This window comes from Geospiza fortis, unplaced genomic scaffold (genome assembly GCF_000277835.1).
Source record: "Geospiza fortis unplaced genomic scaffold, GeoFor_1.0 scaffold164, whole genome shotgun sequence".
Lineage (NCBI taxonomy): Eukaryota > Metazoa > Chordata > Aves > Passeriformes > Thraupidae > Geospiza > Geospiza fortis.
The window spans coordinates 230,195-251,017 of NW_005054426.1; the positions used below are offsets into that span (position 1 = coordinate 230,195).

At 43.3% G+C, this 20,823-nt stretch overlaps 1 protein-coding gene across 1 annotated transcript; it reads left to right on the forward strand.

The window, feature by feature from the left end:
* The first annotated feature begins 5,660 nt into the window (after positions 1 to 5,660).
* On the forward strand, positions 5,661 to 17,332 carry NOBOX (NOBOX oogenesis homeobox). Its single transcript, XM_031061790.1, has 7 exons — positions 5,661 to 6,264; positions 6,650 to 6,756; positions 6,892 to 7,010; positions 7,911 to 8,044; positions 13,913 to 14,186; positions 14,682 to 14,989; positions 17,022 to 17,332. Exons 1-7 carry the CDS (start codon positions 5,661 to 5,663, stop codon positions 17,330 to 17,332), a joined length of 1,857 nt encoding a protein of 618 aa, XP_030917650.1.
* The last annotated feature ends 3,491 nt before the right edge of the window (positions 17,333 to 20,823 follow it).

Below are 20,823 nucleotides of genomic sequence, written 5' to 3' on the forward strand. Positions count from 1 at the left end.
GAATATACATGCAGTATTTTTTTGCTATAATTTTCCTTTCTAAGTGACTGTTTAGTACAAACAGTTGTCTTTAGCAGAGGCAGTGATGAAAGCTGGGTTTATCCAGCCTTAAGGTTCTTCAGTATTATCCCCAGCCCTAGAGAGCTGATGCTGCAGCTCTTCCACAGTGGTGTTAGTCATCCATAACTGAAGGTAAGATGAAAGGATGAACTACAGAAAATGGGAGTTCAGCCCACTAGAGGAGAAGGACAGGACCCAGTTATTCAACTTTTAATCTATGGTCAGACAACAGTCTGCTAACACTTCCCCTCCCAGAAGGACTGGAGCTGTTCCCGAGCTAAGAGCCAAAGCAGAGCTCTACCTCAGACTCACACAAGAAGGGTTATAATCCTCCACAAGACCCAGAATATTCAGATATCCCAAATGCCTGCTTGTCCCAAGCTGTCGTGAATTTATGCACTTCCAAGTCCCCAGGATTGTCAGTGTCTCAGGTAGGACATAAAATGCTCCCATGGGATCGCTTCAGCTGTGTAAGGTCACCTCACACAGGCAGTCGAGGCATCCCACATCTACTTCAGCTTCACCCAGGAGGAGTCAGCCATATATATTCCCATTCTAAATTAGAAGTCATCCTGTTCAACACCTCAGGTTGAGAGTTCTTTACTCATTCAAACTCTGCTCTTGAAAGCAAGCAGGCAGATTGTTCATTAGAGCTTCCCAAAGTGGTTTCTATGCTTAAGTCCGTATGTTGTTAAAATTCCACTTGACATAGGAAACTTCAAGGGTACTGTTGTCACGATTGACAGCACTTCTATACTCTTTTTAACTAGTTGGATCAAAGGTTAACTTGTTCCTGTCACAGGTACAGCCTTTATTTCCTGATGTCAGGCCTTTGTATGTTGAGGAACATTTAAAGGTCAGCTTATGCTTCTAAGAACAAGTGATTATACCCTGGGTTACTTTGATTTCTTACATTTCAGATAGGCCTCAACTTCTCACTATTTAGTTAAACTTTTAGCCCCAGCACCACCCTGCCACCAAAATCCATAAACAAATCTACACTGAAACTGATTGACATATCTTTGATTTGTACAAACTTAATCAAACTAGTACAATATCCCTCCCAACTGCACATTCATAATACAGAAATCAAGTTAGTGGAATGCCTACTGTGTCCTATGACAGTCTTAATTGTGCCACAATTTCTCCCCACATTATTTAATGTGGATTATCTGATTTACCAGAAAATCAGTATTAAACAGAAGCATAGGGTATGTCATGCAAATCCCAACACTTTCCTGCTACTCACAAAGATTCTATGAGAGGTGGCACTGTATCTTCCCCAGGAACCTGTGGAGACTGACGCAAAGTGTATCTGGACAAAACAAATTCAGGATTTCTGAAAAAAAGAAATAATTAAAGACAACACCCAGAGGGCAGTTACACTATTTTCTTTTTGTGAAAAAGACAGCAATGAAGTACAAGCATGAGCTGCATTTAAAAAGTTTTGTTGAGAAGCTGAGAAGTCAGGGTGTATGTCTGAAAATCAAATTTTGTGACTGCTGACATTTTTCATAAAAAGTAGTTTAAAGTACATATAAAGTAGTTTAATATATGTAAGTGTGCATATATATATATATATACACACACACATACATATCTACACAAATATGTATGGCTCAAAAAACCCCCAAAACTTCTAGTGCTGGAGACCTGTGATGGTCCTTCCTCAAGGAAAATAAAGCATTTTCCTAAGTTATTATTTTCACAAAAAAGGTGATATTAGGACCAGAGTTCAGTAAATAAACACAACCTTGCTCAGAAACAACTTTTAAAGCAGAGTGTTTTTTGTATTTGCATTTTTTTCTAATATTGAAGAGGTCCCATGACTCTCCAAGATGTGTCTTGTCAGCTGAATCCTGTTAACAAATTAAATGCCATTTTAGTCCCAACTTCTTGCAGCTGATGGCTGAACCAGGTGCACTGTTAGACCAATTATACTGGCTCCAAAATGTTGGCACAGATCTTTCAGCTTACACTCGTTTAATCTGATGAAACGATTCAGGTGAAAGCATGTGCAGAAGCAAGGCTTTAGAAGCCAAAAGTAAACATTGAAATAAAGACAGGAATTTTGAGTCAGGAGGAGAACAGCGCTGTGCCAGCAACACCATGATAAACCAATAAACAGGAGGAGGATTAAGGATGTTCTGTTTTGGTGCATCAGGACATATGTCTCATTCTTCATGCAAGCACTGCCTGGTGCTGGTCTCTTAGAAGCCTTCTTTTTACTAAGAATTGTTAAGCATTGAAAGGACACAAATTACAGCACTCAAAAGTCAGGAAGTGCCATTTGTTCCTTGCAGCCCCCAGCTGCTGAAGAACTAGAAGCTGTTGGATGCCTAAAAGAAATGTGTTCCTGCCAGGCCACCGAAAAAGAACACAATCACAGAATTCTTAGGGCTGGGAAGCATCTCTAGAGATGGTCTAGTCAGGGTCATCCAGAGCAGGTGACACAGGAACGCGTCCAGATGAGTTTGGAATGTCCCCAGAGAGGGAGACTCCATTCCCTCCCTAGGCAGCTGTTCCAGTGCTCTGCCATTCTCTACGGGAAAAAAAGATCTTCCTCATGTTGAGATTAAACTTTTTGTGGTTTAGTTCATGGCTATTGCTCCTTGTCCTGTTGCTGGCCACAACTGAAAAGAGTCTGGAACCATCCTCATGCCACCTATTAAAGATTATTTGTATGGATTACAAGATCCCCTCTGTCTTCCGCAGCCAGAACAGACCTGCCCCTGCAGTCTCTCTCATTGTAACATTCCAGACCCCGCATCATCTTTGTTTCCTTCCGCTGGACCCTCTCTAGTAGCTCCTTGTCCTCGTACTGAGGAACGCAGAACTGGGTCTAGCAGTCCTGACAACGAGGTCCCGTCCATCCACGGGTGGCGAGTTTCACAACACCGAAGTGCACACGGCGATATTTCAGCCAGCTCCTCACGGGGAGCATTCTTCCCGATATCCTCACTAAGGCTGGAACACTCCCGTTCCCTCCGTGTGGAGAACAGGGGCCCAGCGTGGTTTCAGTGGAGGGGGGAGGGGTAGGGCGGTCTCCCCCGCTGTGCCCAGGTGTCCCTGATGAGGCAGCCGGGGCCGGGCAGGACGGGCGGCCGGGCGGGGTATTAACCGGGCCGGGTCGGAGCGGGCGGCCGGAGGGCTTGGAATGGACTATGGTAAGGGTGTGGATGAGGGCAGGGGGGATGAATGGTACCGGCTCGCCTTAATGACCGGGGGGAGGCACCCGGCAATGAGCTTGATGAGCAGCCCCGGGGGAGGATAATCGCTCCTCAGCGATGTTATCTGGGCACTCATTAGCCTTCCACGTCCTGGGCCCCGCGGCTGGGAATTATGGATTCCCTGGGCCTCGTGTTCCCGGCTAGTAAAAGCACCTGGCCGGAGGCAGGGGGTCTTTTCTTTGTCTCATACCGAGCGGCTCCCGCTACCTCGGGGTTTCTCATTTGTGCCTTCCTCGCTGTCCAGTTTTCCCCCTCCTTGTGTGGAGGTACCTCTGAGGCTGTTCCTTTTCCCCTGCCGTGTGTCTGTTCAGGTGGCTTTATACCAAATGCCCCAAACAACTCTAAAACCCTTGCGGATGGAGTGGTTGGCTTTTTCCAAGGAATGTCTAAGGAGGTGGCTGTGAGATAGAAAAGGGGGCTTGGCTTGCTGTAAGTGCACCAGGTGTTCCAGACTACCTGTTCCTGAACATCCACTCGTTAACATCCCTTCTCCTTAACGTTCTATTTTTCTAAAAGTGGGACAAAGTGATGTTCAGTCTGGTCTCTGAATTATGGGAGAAAGGAGTGGTTTTGTAACTCCCTTTGTTACCAGGAAGGCCCATCTTTCTCTCCAAACTTGATTTTCATTTCAGCTCTTTTCCTTGGCAGTCCCAAATGGTTGTGAGATTTTTGTTATCTGTTCTAGAAATGAAACACAGCAGTTCACTTTCACTTGGAGGACTATTTCTGTAAAGCATATTAAACTCCCAGATGCCCATTTCTTCTACAGACACAAGGTGCCCACATAAGACTTGGATGCTTGTGATGTAAACACATATTGGGGTTTGCATAGAAACAAGTAAAAATCCTGCTCAAATAATGTGAAAATACCTTTTTTTCCCTCACATAATGAGCGAGATAAGCTCAGATGCAGCCAGGAGGATGGTGGAAAAAGGAATTATATAGACCAGAGACATCTTCCTGATTCAGTTCTTGACTCTACCCATCAGGATATTATATGCAGTGGAAACTTGTTGCTGCTTAAAAAGATTAAATTATTATAGCTGCATAGTTTCCTGCTTCTGTTTCTTTCCCCTGCAACTAATTTCATTCTCTTAATCCTATAAAAAGCAAATTAGATGCTCTTGGAGTAGCCTGCCATCCCCTCATACTTCTGTGAAGTTTCTCTGGTCTGCTTGGAATTGTGGGGCTCTTCCTTGATTAACAGTTGTTTCAGAAAGAGACATTGAGGCAGAAGCAAATCCTTTATTTTGGCATTGCACTAATACATATCAAAAGTAGAGCATAGTGAAATGAAATTATTTGTATCTTTTTCCCCAAAAAATTAAACTATCAAGTGTCTCTGTTGTCATATGCTATTGAAATGCTGCCAACAGTGTTCAAACTTTCTTCTCTCCAGACAAAGGCAAATACATGGTTTTGGGTTTATTATTCTACTTCCTATTCTTATGAAATAATCGCTTAAAAAAAATTAAGTAGCAGAAATCACACAGACTTACATATTCTTAGCTGCTTGGGAGATTTTTGGAACTTTTTATTTGGAAATGTATGTGCCAGCTGGGAAAGTATAAGGTTTCTGTAATATTCTGTTGCCTATTTTAATTATTTCTTTTGCTGTATTCTTTCTGACCTGTCTTCTACTATTTATTGTAACACAGTTTGGGGTTTTTGTTAAACTTATTTGGACTTCTGTACCTAATTTTGTCCTTATCCCTCTAGTTCACTCCCTATCTCATAAATCTGTTATTCAGAAGTGTGGCTGAAGCTGCAGAGAAATAATTTAAGGCAGTTATTAGAAGTTCGTACAATTAATGGTTTTTTGCTTGGCCAGCTTTGTTATGATCGAACTCTATAAAAGTAAAAAAGTGATGACGTTTGTCAGGTAATCCCTGCTGACAAAGTAGACCAGAATTTTGCTTCTGTCTTTCTTCTGCTCATTTTAATAAGGTGATGGGATCTTGTCAGGTCATTGATTTTTGTTCTGTTGCTTATTCCAGAGACCTGTATTATCCCTGAAGCTGTTTTCCCACAACTGTACTTGTAATATGCAAGCTTCCCTTGATTCTCTGTGTCTGGAATTACCCTCTTCTGTAGTTTACAGTTTGCTTTTAAAATGAGGCTTTTCTCATCACAGTTTGAATGTCTTCATATTGACCATACCAGCTTCTTTGCTGTTGCTTTCCTGGCAGCATCTGTCTTTATTCTGAGCTCTCTTGTCACTGTTGGGTTTTGTTGTGTGGTCTTTTCCTTCCCCCAGAACTGAAACTCCTGATCCAGGCACATCCAGCTTGGGCAGTGGGCATGTGGGGTGGGGTTTGGATTTTTTTCCCTCATTTTTGCCTTGCAGAACGCCAGGATGAGAGGGAGAACATGCTGCTGAATACAGAGCACCTTGTGGTGGATGCTGATGCTGTTGGTGACCATGGTGCAGAGAGCAGTGTGCTACCTGCATTCTCAGGCACAGTTAGACAAGAAATAGTTGAGGGCAACTTGGGAATAGAAGACAGGAATAGCTCTGTAAAGGAGGTGGAAGAAGATGGGGGATGCAGCACCCTGCAGGCAACTGGGTCATCTTCCAAAGGCTCTGTTGTCCTTGATAGCCAGCACGACTTTGCCTTGGTGTGTGAGCAACCATTGGATTTCTGCGGTGACACGAAGGTTGGATTAGCACAGGACCCCACAGGTCAGTCAGAGTCACAAGAGCACTCTGAGAGTTACTGCCCTGCTGAGATTGAAAAGGAGGTGAAGAAAGGAAAAACTAAGCAAGCATCCAGTGGAGTAGTGGCTGGAGCTGCCTGCAGGCAGGAGGAGATCGGCCCGGCCCCTCACCAATCCAAAGGTGCTCCAGCCAGCACTGCAGCTCAGAATTCCTATGAGAGCTCTTCAGTCCTGGAGTCCAGAGGCAGCTGTGATGTGGCCAAGGGAAAAAAATCCTTACCTGTCAAGAAGAAACCCCGCACCTTCTATAGTGCAGGTAGATCCCAGGGCACGCACTGGCACACAGTGACATTGGCAGTGCCAGTGGCACTTGGTGTTCCCTTCCCAGTGCTGATGTGCTCTAACTGGTATTGCGTACACTCCACACCATTAGGTGTGTGAAGACTTCCACTAATAAGGGTTGCTGAGTGTCTTTCATTTTAAGCATCACTGGCAATGCTCTTTGCTTTTGAAACAGCTGAAGAAGATTTTTGTTTATTTTTGTGGTTTATTTTTTAAAAATTATTTGTTACTCATGTATTTCTAGTATAATAAAAATGTTCTTTTTTTTTTCTGTTTCCCTCTCTTTTTTAATTTTTTTTTCTTATTTTCTTGTCACATACTTCCCATCTCTCTCTCTTTGAACAATGCCTCGTTTCTAGAGCAGCTAGAAGAGCTGGAGAAGATGTTCCAGGAAGACCACTATCCTGACAATGAGAAGAGGAGAGAGATTGCAGCTATGGTTGGTGTGACACCACAGCGTATCCTGGTAATGCCTGCTGGGGGACAGTGCTGCCTGTGGGTTCTGTGCAGAAAAGGGATGGGCAGAGACTGGGACACTGTCATTGTCCCAATGTGTAGATGGTTTCTTCCCTGAATGCATTCCTTTCTTTCCATTTTTCAGGTCTGGTTTCAGAATCGCAGGGCAAAGTGGAGGAAGTTGCAGAAGTTGAGCATAAAAGGCGACAGAAAATATCCAGCATCATCAGCTCTGTCAGTCCCCTTTGGATCAGAGAGCTATGGGTAAGGAACTTACTCTGTTTTCTCATTTTTCCACAATTGATACCTGAGCAATTAAATATTTTCTTTTGCCATTTCCCCTTCACCTTTTAACAGTGAACAGCTAAGCATTGAGTTGGACATAGGTAGCCTGTCAGATTTCTGGGCAAATTGTGATGGACCCTCTTAAAAGTCCTTTTGATTAACCTGTAACACAGATTAATCAAATTAATTTTGAACTAAAACAATTGAAATTGCTTTGGCTGAAATCATGTAAAGAGCAAGGGATGAGGTAGAAAAGTTTATGGAATCATCTCTTCATTTTTAGTTTCTGTGAATGCATCAGCCAGGTGCTTTGGGTGTGCTTGGGGATTGTTTTAACCCAGTTCTCCCACCACTACTTTCCATTTCCATGGATTTTCACTTGGTGATAGAAATGCTGCTTGATTAGATCAGTCTTAGAAAGTCATGGACTTCTTTGAGGAAAGCCAAGGTAGCAGTTCTCATATGTGAGCAGAGGACATTATTGGGGGGAAAGGGGATATGTAAGAGGGTAGATGGTCTTTCAAGGGATAGTGAATGTGTGAGGAGAGAAATCAGTCTCCATGGGGATGTATTTATGGCAACCTGGAATGTCTTCTTATGAAGAAAACAGAATGAAAAGAGAAAAAATTAAGTGGAAGAGGATAAATTAAAGTGGAAGATTGGAGAGCACCTTACTTCATTGCACTGTTCCTGCTGCCTCTCCTATTCAAGTGACCTGGGGCTGCATCCCCAAAGACTTTTGATACAGCGTTCCTTGCACATGTAGTCAGACAGTGCTTTCCCTTTGCACCTGCTGGTGATGTGGGATCTGCTCCTTGTCTGACAGAGGAGTGCGTGACTGTTCATAATGCCCTGCCTTGTCCTCTGTGTCTGCTGCAGGGCACTTCCTCTGCCCGTGCCTCCGTTGCCTGACACTGCTGGAGACCAGCCTGACATGCTGGGAGGAGACCCTGGAGCTGAGAACTCCTCCAGCCTGCTCAGCACACACCCTGCATCACCCACCTCTACCTCAGGTGAGACCCCGACCAGCATGTGTGTTTTGCACAGCTGCACCATTAGCTGGTGGAGCTGGGAGGTTCCCAAAGGCTTTAGGAAAGACCATGTCAAAGCCTTATGCCATCAGTGCAAAAAGTGGCACGTCATTCCACAAGCTGAGAAAGTTGGGGCTGTTCTGCCTGAAGGAGAAAAAATTTTGTGGAAACTTCACAGGAGCATTCTAGTATTTGAAGGGGCCTACAGGGAAGCTGCAGAGGTACTTTTCATCAGGCACTGTAGTGGTGGGATAAGAGGGAATGGCTTCAAACTGAAAGAGGGGAAATTTAGGTTAGATATTAGGAAGAAATTCTTTCCTGCAAGGGTGGTGAGGCACTGGCACAGAGTAGCTGTGGATGCCCCATCCCTGGCAGTGTCCAAGGCCAGGCTGCATGGGGCTCTGAGCAACCTGGGATATTGGAAGCTGTGCCCGCCCATGGCAGAGGGGTGGAATGAGGTGGTCCTTAAGGTCTCTTCCAATGATTCTGTGATTGTAGGTATGGCAGCTCACTGCTGATTGAGTCTCTACCAGTTATCTACCAGCATGGTGGTGCCTCTTTGCTAGTTCTGGAGACAGATTTGCAGTCCTTGTTTCTGTCCTAGCACAAGCCAGCAAGGAATTCTGGATACGACTTCATAAGGTTAAGTGAGCAGGGCATTCTTCTGTAACATCTGTTTGACAGTGGTCCTGCTGCTGTAAAGGATGAGAGGAATGTTGTTCTCTGTGGGAGATACACACTCCCCATATTCTTTAGATGGAAACATTCTGGTTACAGTCTGAACCATGTGAGCTGCGTAAGGAAGGTGCACTCTGAATTGCTGGTGTTGTAAAGGCTCCATCAGCTACTCCACACCTTAAAACATCCAAAGGAGCTTCCTTGGCTTCTCCAGGCAGGGCAGGTTTCCATATTGTTCGGGACCTTGAGGGAGTGAGAGTAGCTGAGTTCCAAAGCTGAAGGTTGAATTTAATCACTGTTGCAGTGGAGTTTTAAGTCAGTGGAGTGTGCTGTTCAACCAGTTTTCTACCCGAGCTCTGTTAAAAGGTTGATGGCAATGAAAGAGAGAGAATTTGTCTAATTGTTTATTGATGTGTGCAATTCAAGAGCCTTCCCTTGAGTCAGGAGTGTTCCCTAAAGCATTTCCTAGGTGCATTTGTGTTTCCAAGTTGGCACAATGTGAAAAGATTTCCAAAGTCATGAGGACTCCACCACTTTCTTAGGGATGGATATCCCAAGCAGATGTGCTGACATGTGGTACTGCTGTGTGTGTTTTCCTGCTTCCCAGTGTAATTAATTCTTTGGAATTTCATGCCATTATGTCTGTCCCCTTGTTGTATTCTAAATATATCAGTATTTAGTTGTCAGTATTAAAGCCAGTTCCTGCAACTAATTTTCCAAGAATTACTCAAAATTTTTAATAGCACTTTTACCTTAAAGGTATTTTGGTATGGTGGAAAGCAACTGTAAGTTTAGAATTCTTCATGTGTTGCTAAAAGTATGTAATTGAAATACTTTCTTTATAACCTAATCTAGTACTTCTGTCAATTAAATTTGCCTGTCATCCTCCCAAGGCAAGGACTCCTTTAGTCAATCTTATGACCTTTTTAACTGTAATTCAGTCAGTTCCAGTTTCCCACTTCTTGCGACAGAGTAAATATGGTCAAAATGTTTGAGTAATTCTGCTTTCAGAGTGATGAAGTGGTGAAGTCTGTTGAGCCCTGTATTTAATTGGATAGAAACCAAGGTTTTGTAAGACAATTCATTTAAAGGAAACAAACCAAATATCTTCTGATTTTTATGCTTTAGGAACCTCTCCTGGTTCCTAAAATACCTCTGCTGAGACACTGTCTAGTCAGGAGAGAATATCAGGGACTCACAGAATAGTTTGGGTTGGAAGGGACCTTAAATATCATCTCATTCCATCCATCCTTCCATGGGCAGGGACACCCTCCATTATCCAGGTTGCTCAGAGCCCCATCCATCCTGGCCTGGAACACTGCCAGGGATGGGGCAGCCCCAGCTTCTCTGTGCAACCTAAGCCAGGGCCTCACAGGGAAGAGTTTACTTCTAATATCCTAAACCTACTCTCTCTCAGCATGAAGCCATTTGCCCTGTTGGATAATGTCTGTCAGAGAAATAAAGTTTAATTTAGGGACGTGGTCTTGTCCTCTACTTGCATTGATCAATTTCTTTCTGGGGGATCTGCACACTGGGATGCAGCTCTCCATGTGGAAAACACAAGCAATTCTTTCTGATAGGAAGAAAGGTCATATCTGAATTTTTGGTGCAATGTGTAAGGAAGAAAAAGGGCAAGTGTCCTCTCTGAGGGAAAAGACTGATATTACTCGTAGAGAATCCTTGTAGAAGAGAGATCTGCAGGGCTATCCATGGATTGCCTGTTTTCTTTATTAGGGTATCTCAGAAAATGAAGGAGACAAAACTTGGATAGGATAAAATCCAAATTAACAGGAGCAAAACAAAAGAGAAAACAGATGGATGAAAAAGGTTATCAGTTTACAAGGCAAAACCAATTGCTTAATTTCCTTGTGGAAACAGCTCATGTATGGTTTTAGCAAAAGCCTCTGGGATTTCTGCATCGTGGTACAGTTGGGCCCACAGAGTTGGAGTGGCTATTCAGATGCTTTCCTTTTTAACCACTTTGAGCAGGACAAGACAATTACTTAAGTGCAGGAGACCTTTGTAGAGTGTTCAGTGCGGCAATTTCCATTGTTTTTCCTTGCTCTATCCAGTAGTTCTGACTCTTGGTATGTGGATTTGGCTTGGTTGTTTTTTGTTTTGTTTTTTTTTAATGTCCCGCTGTTTTTACCAGTTCTCCAAACAAGCTGATTAAAAATGTCAGTGAGTTGTATTTGAGATGTGTGTTACCTTGCTGGCGGTTACGGCTTCTGATTTAGATATAGTAGTCACACTACTTGCTATAAGAGCCTCTTGTGACTCAAAACTTCAATTTTGAGCTTGTTTTGATCTTAGAAATGTTTTGCTGGTGGTTTTCTTTTCACTTTTGCTAGACAGCATGATTACAATTAATGGGTTTTTTTTAGACACTGGCAATTATTTGAAGCTTTTCTTGGTCTTCTGAGATTTCTTGCTGATACATATGTATCTGTGATTAATTGGCTTGTGTTTTCTTTAGAGTTAACCCATTAGAAAGAAAAGTTCCTTTCTATGCCTCTGGTGTTTGTTTTTTTCTGCCCCACTGGTGTTTTTGCAGGAAATCCTTTGTTTCATGCGTTTGCCTTGCTGAGGACACCTGTCAGGAGCCCAGCCTGTGCAGGTAACTCTGTTAAGCAAATAGCAAGGTGATTAAATTCACCGGCAGAAATGGGATTGTAATGGAAATCTTGGGAGCAATTGGATGAAGCTGGATATGGCTTGTCAAAGAACAGTAAATAAATTACAAGCTCCAATGACTTCACTTATACAACTCTAGCTTTCAAGCAATTTTTGAACAAATTTCTTTTTCTCATAATTTCAAGATGAGGATGAACCTGTCAAAAGCTTTGTGATGGCCTTTGATGTTCCAGTAAAGGCTGCAAACAGAATAACCATTCTGGAGTTAAGTCAAGTGTAGTGCCAGGACTGATTCCGAGATGTGAAGGTGTAAATGATTAAATGCTCTCCAAAAATTGCCAAGGTTGTCTCATGGACTGAGAACCCAGAAGTAATGGAAGAAAGAAATAAAAATCCTACTGTTACATTCCCTTGTTCACTGGAAAGCCTTCTGAGGTTCTCTCTCTCTCTACATCAGCATCAGGAAGAGCCACAGAATTGTACAATGTAAGCATTATGTCAAGCCAGGGGTCAGAATTCTTCATGGAACAACTCTGGAATCTTCCGTAGATATGCTGGATTCAGCAGATATGACTTCTCTGGGAATTGTTTCTTCTTACTGCTTTTGTGACTTTATTTAGAAGACAAAATGTCGGTGTCTCTTTGAAAGGACAGAGAAGCAGAGGAGACTTTTGAAAAGGCTGAACCAGCTCTTTGGAGATTGAGGGTGCTGTCTCACAGTCTTACTGCCTGGGGATCCTATTGCCATGATCCGCAAAGATTACCTGCACTAAGTGTTGCAAATATTTTTAAAAAATTAAATTATTCTTAGTAGGTATGGAGATGGATTTAGAAGTGATTTCCTGGGCTGCTTGTGTTCATCCTGAGGAAGAGCAGGGCCATCTGCAGAACAGCTGTCATTACTGAACTGGAGCTTTACCTGGATATAAACTGCTTTTCAGGTAAGTTGTGCCCCCCATGGCTGCCGTTCCATAACGTTTGTGTGAACATTCTGGGGCACAGTGGTCAGGGCAACCAGTGCTAAAGAAGGGTTTACAAAAATCAGAAGAGATCTTCAGTTTCATTTCTGGCTAAACCAAAACCCAGGAATGCAACAGGTACATCTGAGATGCTGCCTGGCATGGATAAATAGTGTGGTCAAACAGAAAAAATAAACCACTGAGAACTGCCTGGGCATGTAAATGCTTTAGAGATGCCATCCTAGATTTTACTTCAGTTTTCTGACTGAGCCCAAAATCAGGGCTGTTGAAAACTTGAAAAGCTTTCATTGAAAAATTTGATTCCTTCTCTCCATGGCTGCAGAGAGTTGGAAAAAAACAGAATGTGGGAAGGTACAATAAGAGGCACATAACTGCCCAGCACACTGGGCAATCTGAGAAACAGTGCTGCAAGATGTTGAAGTGGAAACGCCTCATCAGCTCTCTGGACATGCATTCCAAAATTCTCTAAAGGCTGCTAATACTTGTTGTGGCATCTTTATGTTTAGGTTTGTGTTTAAGGCCTTTGAGTCACACCTGGTGGAGTGCATTTGATGTTACTCTCTGTGCCTGTAAGGGTGAAGTGCAGCTGCAGACTTTCCCTGAAAGCTTTGCAATGTGTGGGAGAGCTTCACCTGGGCAGCTGGTGATATTTTCTCTTCTCTTCCTCATCCTTGAGCTGGTTCAGCCTAGCTACACTGGAGAAATCATTCCATCTTCCTGCACAGGTGATGGCTGCATTTGTGAAGAGAAAAACCATTTGTTAATTGCCATAATAAGAGAGAAACTCATTTTCTTGCACCACACCCAAGCTTCTTGAGCTTCGTGTATAATTGTTACTCTGGATCACCAGCATACCTGATTCTGATCGTCAGTTTAATTTCTTCTATTGTGTCTTTCCACAGAGGCTGTTCTGTAGGAAACTGTTCCTCTCCTTTTCCAGCAGAGGAGACAGGTCACCAAACAAGATTCTACCAACCAAAAGGTGTTGGTTTCCTTTCCCATCTCCCATCCTCTTTTTCCCAAGGACCTTCAGCTGCCATTTCTACTTTTTTAATTTTTTGTTTTTGGCATGACTCATCAGAGGCCAAACCAGGAGTCAAAATGTGTTTCAAAACAGCCTAGACAGGGGATTTGTAAAGGCATAGCTTTGTTTCTTTCAAAGCACAGTTCATTTTTTCTAAAGGGTGATCTGTGCAGCACACTCCTCCCAGAGAACAGTAGAAATGGAAGATGACTGGGGATTGTTCCTGGCTCTTTTTCAAGAAGTACTTTGCTTCGTTTGGCTGCCTTCTTGAGAGCTGGATAAAGATAGTATGCAGAGACAGAAATCACAAAGGTAATTTTATTTAACCGATAAACATCATTCTGTGTTCCAGAGAGCTTGGTACTGCTCCCTTTAGCTTCTCAACAGCAGTGCTAGTAATCATTTACTTTTATTCCCATCAGTAACATCCACTCTTTCACTGGCATCTTGTTTTTCTGTCCTGGTCCTCTTGTAATTTCCTCTGCTTGCTCCTGCAGATTCCCAGTGTGATGGCACAGTGTGTTTTATTCACAGCCTTCTCGGTGGTAGGAATGTTGGCACCCTGTGAAGCACAAGCTCAGACCAAGGCGCTGCCGCAGCTGCACTTCAATCCCAGCAGCGTGGAGTGCTTCCCGAATCTTCCCAGCCCTCCTCCCATCCGCCGGGCCAGCCTGCCGCTCAGCCTGGCCTTCGACCCCCACAGCCACATTGTTCCCCTGATGCTGGACACACCCAGCAGTGAATGCAGCTTGGCCAGTCAGGAAAATGGCTCCACAGAATCCTTCTCTCACAGCGACCAAAATCAAGGGTAGGGGCAGATGAGAGGGTCTTTGAGAAAGATGAAAAAAGCAGCCCCTGGGAGAAGCGTTGAGAGGGTGAATGTGGGACAGGGGATGAGGAATTAGGTGGGAGCATTAATGACAAAGTGAGAGGCAGATGTGACGATATACTTTAAAGGGAGTATGAAAAGCTGTATAAAGTGCATAATAGGACAGGGTGCCTGCTATGAGACAGGTGCTACCTGTACTCAGAGTGGTCTCAGAATTGCATGCCTGTCAAATGAAAGTGAGGGTGTTCAAGCTTTGGAGCGTGCTTTGGAGAGTGGGAAGATAATCCCCACTAATACCCATTGTTCAAAAGCCTGCTGTGAAAGCACTTTGCTCAAGTGGCTTTTGTTGCCCTTATCCTGTGCCTGGCATTTGGGAGGAAGGGTTGGCGGTAAAACAGTTGTTAATTGGGTCGGTTGGTGTAGCTGTTGACCCTCCTTTAATCTCTGGGTTGCCTCTCTCCTTGCTCTCTGCAGCTTCAGTTCACCAGCTTCCTGCCCTTGTCTGGAGCAGCTGGAGCCTGCAGGCAACCTGGAGGCCACCTACTGTCAGTACAGCAGCCAGGGGGGAATCTATCAGCTCTCCCAGTTGTGTCACCAAGGTCACCTGGCCAGCAATATGTTCTCCAGTGACCACCTTCCTCCTCCAACACCCCTGGAGTCCCATCCAGCTTTCCCTGACTTACCTGGCAACAGTGGAGCCATAACCTACGGAGCCACACGAGGCTATGTACAAAACCACATGGGAGGACCAGTCATACCACAGCAGCCAAGTGACAATTCAGGTAAATTTCTGAACTATTTTGGCATCCTGCTCCTCTGGAGTTGCTAAATAATACCCTGAAACATTCAGCATGATCAGTGGGTTCACTGATGTGACAGAAAGAAGGAATGGTCCACATGCCTGCACAAATCTAAAGATGTGCCCATCTTTCTCTCACTTAATTTCCTTGTATGCTTGTTTTTTTTTAAAGCGCTGAGTAACCTGTTCATTTGAATCAAAAGTTACTACCCAGACTGTACATGTCAGGAGGAGCATAAAATGTGAATGTGTCAGATAGTGCAGAGGTTTTGGCTGCACTGGAGAAGTAACTTTTGTTTTCCAGGAGTGTCCTGTTGTGTACACGAACATCCCTTTGTTGCATGTGGTGGGAGTCAAAGGTGCAAAGTGGAAAAGGTGTCATAGCAGATGGGATAGTTGGAGGTAGTGAGGAAAAACAACCTTCTTTGTTTGGCTTCTGCAGAAACCAGTTTGAAATCATATTATGTATCTTAGGGTAGTGCAAAAGAAGAGAGAGACAGGAGCCAACAGAGTATGGGCATAGATTCTTCCTCTGACTTGAATTTGCAACAGCACTGAAATGAAGGCACTTCAGCATAATTTTCTGAAAAAAAAACCAAACAAAACAAACTCCTAGGTAAAAATGGCACTGTTGATCTCCTTGTTTTGTGTTTGGGTTTTGTATTTTGAAGTTATTCAAGCCCAAGTATAATCAAATGACAAACTGTTGTAGTTAATTCATTTAGACTGGCAGGTTTGTTGAATTAAGGTCATGCTCCAAAAGCTCCATCCCTTGTCTTATGACATGAGAGAACAGAGAGTTTTAGCCCACAGATGCTGCTGCTGTTTTTGTACCAGTTCTGTGGACCTTGTCAGGGAGTGAAGTCTGACTTGGTCTGACTCACATCAGGCTGCAAGCTGGCTCCTGTCCCCACTCTTCAGAGCTGATGTTGTTAAGGACAGGTTGGCAGCCCCCATGCTATCTAACACACTTGGCCCTGCTTGCCTGCTCTAGTTCCAAGGTATAATTATTATTTTCTGTGGTTTTTCAGTCTGAAGTGCCAGAAATAATGAGAGGGCTGTGCCCCAGACTGCATCAAATTAAATGTGTTTCTAGCTTGATGCCCAAGTGTGTGTTGCATTCCTTGGGGCATGTTGTATGAGCATCAAGGGATGTGTAAAGTGCAAGCTGGTGAAGTTGGAAGGTTGTCAAAGGAACAGAGGCAGAGTTGATATTCTCTTACTCCATACTTTTGTCCAGAGCACAATCAGCAGTGAATGGCTTTTCTGTTATGCAATGGCGATGACCAAGTTCACAGAATTATAGAATCCTGGAATGGCTTGGTTTGGAAGGGACATTAAAGCTCATCCAGTTCCAACCCTCTGCTATGGACAGGGACACTTTCTACTATCCCAGGTTGCACAGAGCCCCATCCAAACTGGCCTTGAACACTTCCAGGAATCAGGCAGCCACAACTCCTCTGAGTTCCAGTGCCTTACCACCCTCACAAGGGAAGAATTTCATTCTGAAAAGGTTCCAGGATTCCCAAAGTGCAGGGCTGGAAACCAGTCTATTAGTGTAGACACACCTGTGAGTCTTGCATCAGGACATAAGCAAGTGAGCAGCTTAGTTGAATTATGAATATTAATTAACAAAACATTCCTGGTTTACAGCTTTTATACATGTAAGTGAAGATTAAGTATCCATCTTATGCCTGGCAGAACTAACTTGGAAAATGGGACTGGAAAAAAAACTGGGGGGGTGTCTCTACTGTCATTACATATACTCAGGATCAGTGCTGAGTGGCATGGATATTTTTTTAGATTATAACAATGCTATGAACTTTTTAAGCTTTTCTTCTTAACAACCATGTTTTGGTTAAATACACTGCAGTGTAAAGAGCAAAGTGATCCTTGCTCTGTGTGTGATGTCTGCTGCACAGCAATGCTGTGTTTGCGCTGAGTAAAGCACAACACACACATCTTGTACATAGATATTATTTTCATTATTCTTTTCTTGGTGGCTTTTCCCTCAGCGAATATCCCTGCCTATCCAGCTGTGCCCTGGAGTGATTTCTACATGCAGGGAGCTCCTTTCTCCAATCGGTTGCATTCCCAAATGCCTTTTTCTAGCATGGCAGGAGGGCCGTACTTCGCAGAGCCATATCTCCTTCAAGTGCCCAACGGAACAGTACTGGAATTCATGCCACAGTCTGGAAGACAAAAGGGAGTGACACCACCAGAGCAAAGTTCCTTCCAGAGCTACCAAACAGAGGCAGAGTTGGCAGCACTCGCTGAAAAAGAGGACTTAGAGAGGAGCAGCAAGAAAGGAGAGACTGGTTGGTAACCAGCTAAATGTTTTCTTGGAGAAGGAGGAGCGGAAAGAGTTCCAAGAGTTCCAGCAGTAGCTCCCCTGAATGCAGGATGAAAACTGTGGCATATATTTTTGTGAGCTGCTGCCTGAGACAGTTCCCATGATGTTACATCTATCTTATACCTAGTTCTTAGATCCATCTGTTTTTTGAAATGGGGACAGAAGAGTCAGTAAAATAGGTGGCAAAGTTCTGTATTTTCTCAGAAGTCATCTGCTGTGAGCTGTATGGCTACACAGAACTGATTATTTCTAAGACTTCCAGAGACATGAACACTTCTCTTCAAGGCAAAATTTCACCAAGAAGGGAAAAGGGGAAGGGAGGGTTTTCTTTTTGGATTCTCAGTCTTTTATCTTGGAAACAGAATTACCTTATTCTAGAATTGTTGAAAGGTGTCATATGCCATAAATATTCTTTGAAAGGGTGTCTTTGTGGGGGATGCATATCTAATTTTGAGATATGAAACATTTGAAAAATTCAAGGTATTTTGTGTCACATTTTTTTATGAATCTGGGGTTTTTTTCAGAAACTAAAGAAGAAACTTATGACTGAAGCGGCACTCTGAGGAAAAAAAGGAAGAGGAAAAATTGCTATTTTAAACTCTGCAAAACAAGAGTCAAAAAGAGACAAGGATAATATTATTTGCAACAGATGCACTTTTTAATTTATTTTTTTGGTTGTATCTTTTTTTTCTTGTTGCCATGATTATTTTCTTGCTGAAGAAAAAAAGCAGGGATATTTCACTCAATCAAAGTTCCTGCCCCGTTTTTTTGGTTTGTTGTGTTGTTTTTTTTTTCTGCAAATCTCCTGGCTTTGTCCTTCTTAATAAATTCTAATCTTGACCAGCCCTCAGACAGGAAAGAGCTGATACAGGAGCCAGAGTCCCATGGGTGAAAATTTCAGATCATGCAAGTGTCAGAAGGCCTGGCTGCTGTCCTGGAATACACAGGAAGATAAACCAGAAGGAATAAGATATATGCAAAACAGGAGGAGAAACTCTAGCAACTGGGACTCCAGACAGCGAAAGAAGTGTCATTGGAAGTCCCCCACTCATTTGGTGCTAGCCTTGAACTACTTCTAAAAAATTTATTTTTGTTGTAAAACTATAACAATAAACAGCAGCAAGTCTGTAACTATAAATGCTAGCAGTGTAACCAGATCCCTGTCTATTATTAATTGCTTTAGCATCCAATTTGAATTGATCTGTTTGAACTTGGCTCGATCGTCTTGGCTTCTGCTTTGCCTGGGACACTTTTAATCTTTTTCTCTAAAATCACTGGTAAGCAGCAGAGGACTCCAGTGAAGACATTGTTCACTCTGAGAGCAGTCCCCAGGAAGTGTGCTTCCCAGAAGAGTTGTAACCGCCTGGATCTGTAGGATGTGTAATATGAGTGGCCAAAATGGATGTCAGGCTCTGTTCTTGTGAGGAGGGACCATCGTGTTGTAGGAAGAGGGCCAGGCATTTCCTTTGTTACTTGCTGTGTTTAACCCTGAGTCTTTCCATTGCCTTTTAGACACAGACAATGCCCAATTCATTTTTATATTTACTGTGATGTGGGTGTCCTCTTGTACCTTGTGAAATAAGACCTGGTAATGCCTATTGTTTCAGTCTGGCCATGGAGTGTCTGGCAGGAACTGGATGCTGCAGCTCCTCTCCTTTTTCTTCCTCCTGTAGAACCCTGGTTTATGTCTGGCAGTGGCTGAACACTCCTGAAAGACTAAGCAGTATAGCCAGGGACAGATTTTGTGTCTACAGCTTTCTGTGGCTATTCCAGAATTTCCATTTCCTACAGCAAAAGTTAGTTCTTATCTGTAATAAGCTGAGAATGGTTGGGAATGTGCATTAGTTCACTTGTTTCACTCATCCTCAGCTGAACAGCCTAAACCAGTATTTTCAAGAGGTGTGAATAGGAGTTCTCATTGCGGTTACAAGCTGCTCTGAAAGCTATTCCTGGTGACTGCAAAATCCATCATAGTGAGGACTGGCTAGGAATCTTGCCTGGATCCCAAACTAGCCCTTCCAGGTTTGGAAGAGGACAAAACCAACAAAATGTCAGCTTGCTCAGCCCTACCTGCCCCTTCTCCTAGAATGAAGAAAATAATTGTGTGCTTTTTGAGAAATGCGCATTTTCAGAAATAAGCTTTTGGATGTGGTCTGGTGGCAGTCCCTACCCCAGCTCACATCATCTGCCTACAGCATTCCCAATCTGAATGTGACACTGAGCACTGAGTTTTATGTGCTGCAATCTCAAATGGTTTGGGGAGTGAATGAGCACAGTGAAATTTTTGAAATGGCCAATCCTTTTGCATTTAAGCTTTTGGATAAAATAGAAACTGGGAATGGTCTGTTTTATTTCCATACTCATACATTAAACTTGCCAGATACAATTGGGCTTGGACTTTTGAATGGTGATTTCTTTCCTATCAGAAAGAGGAGTAAAGGGTAGGTACCTGAGAGTACATGGATGGCCAGATTCATCCTCTCTGTGCTCCTGCTGGCTTTGGAGCCAAACCAGAGTTAACCACAGACAGGATTTTTCTTTCCCAGTGCTGCTGCCTCTGGAAGAAGCAGTGACAGCCCTTGACCATGTGGCAGGTGTCCCACCAAGGTAAAGAGCCGTCCATCCTTATGTGACCCTCCCTATTGCATCTGCAATCCACGCTGCACTGGTATCTTGGAATCCCAGCATTCCAGGCTCCTTATGTGGTTCTCCCTGCTGAATTAGGTGTGTGTTGGACAAGACGCCATGGGTGCTTTAATTAGCTACTCCCTTTTCATGTTAAGTCTCAACAAGGCTCATTTTGTTAGAGTGAGCAGGGTCAAAATTCCAAATTCCCTGGCTGCCTGACTGGAACCTCCTTTGAAGTGTGGAGAATTGTTTTGCCCTCTGTATTGTCATTTGAACTGGAAGTGCCAAGCAGTCAGGATTTTGGAGTGAGTCAGACTTGCTGCAAATAGAGAAAGCTGTGTGTGTTATCAGCTGTTGCTGGGGTTTGAGTTGTTTTTCGAGGTGACAGGGCTGATTGTGGATGTATTTCTGTTGGACTCATGCAGTACCATGTCTGCAAGACTGGAAATGGGAGTGATGGTACTGTCACAAACTTACTTTCACAGAAGAAAACCATGGTGAGGTTTTGTCCAGTTGCTGAAATTGTGGCTGTTCAGCTGACAGTGCACATATGTGCATGTCTATCCACTATTTGCATGTTTTAGTATAATTAGTTTTTGAACTTCTGCTACTCCTAAACAGCTGATGTGTAACCTGGTAAATTTAGTCTATTAACCTTTTCCTATGCCATGGCTAGCAAAAAAAATACTATTTTCTACAAACAAGTCCTGTTTCCTGTGATGAGAATACATGAACTTGTGTGAACTAACTCTTCAGTTTTACAAGAGAAACGTTTTCTTACAGGCTTCTTAGTTTCTGTAAGGTGGGATACATTAGAAAGTATCAGGACTAATTTA

Excerpts from the sequence above, each read along its gene's own strand:
- NOBOX (XM_031061790.1), top strand. The coding sequence starts at position 5,661 with ATGCTGCTGAATACAGAGCACCTTGTGGTGGATGCTGATGCTGTTGGT. Across the intron at positions 7,011-7,910 it reads TTTGGATCAGAGAGCTATGG|GGCACTTCCTCTGCCCGTGC; the intron begins GTAAGGAACTTA and ends TGTCTGCTGCAG. Across the intron at positions 14,187-14,681 it reads CACAGCGACCAAAATCAAGG|CTTCAGTTCACCAGCTTCCT; the intron begins GTAGGGGCAGAT and ends TGCTCTCTGCAG.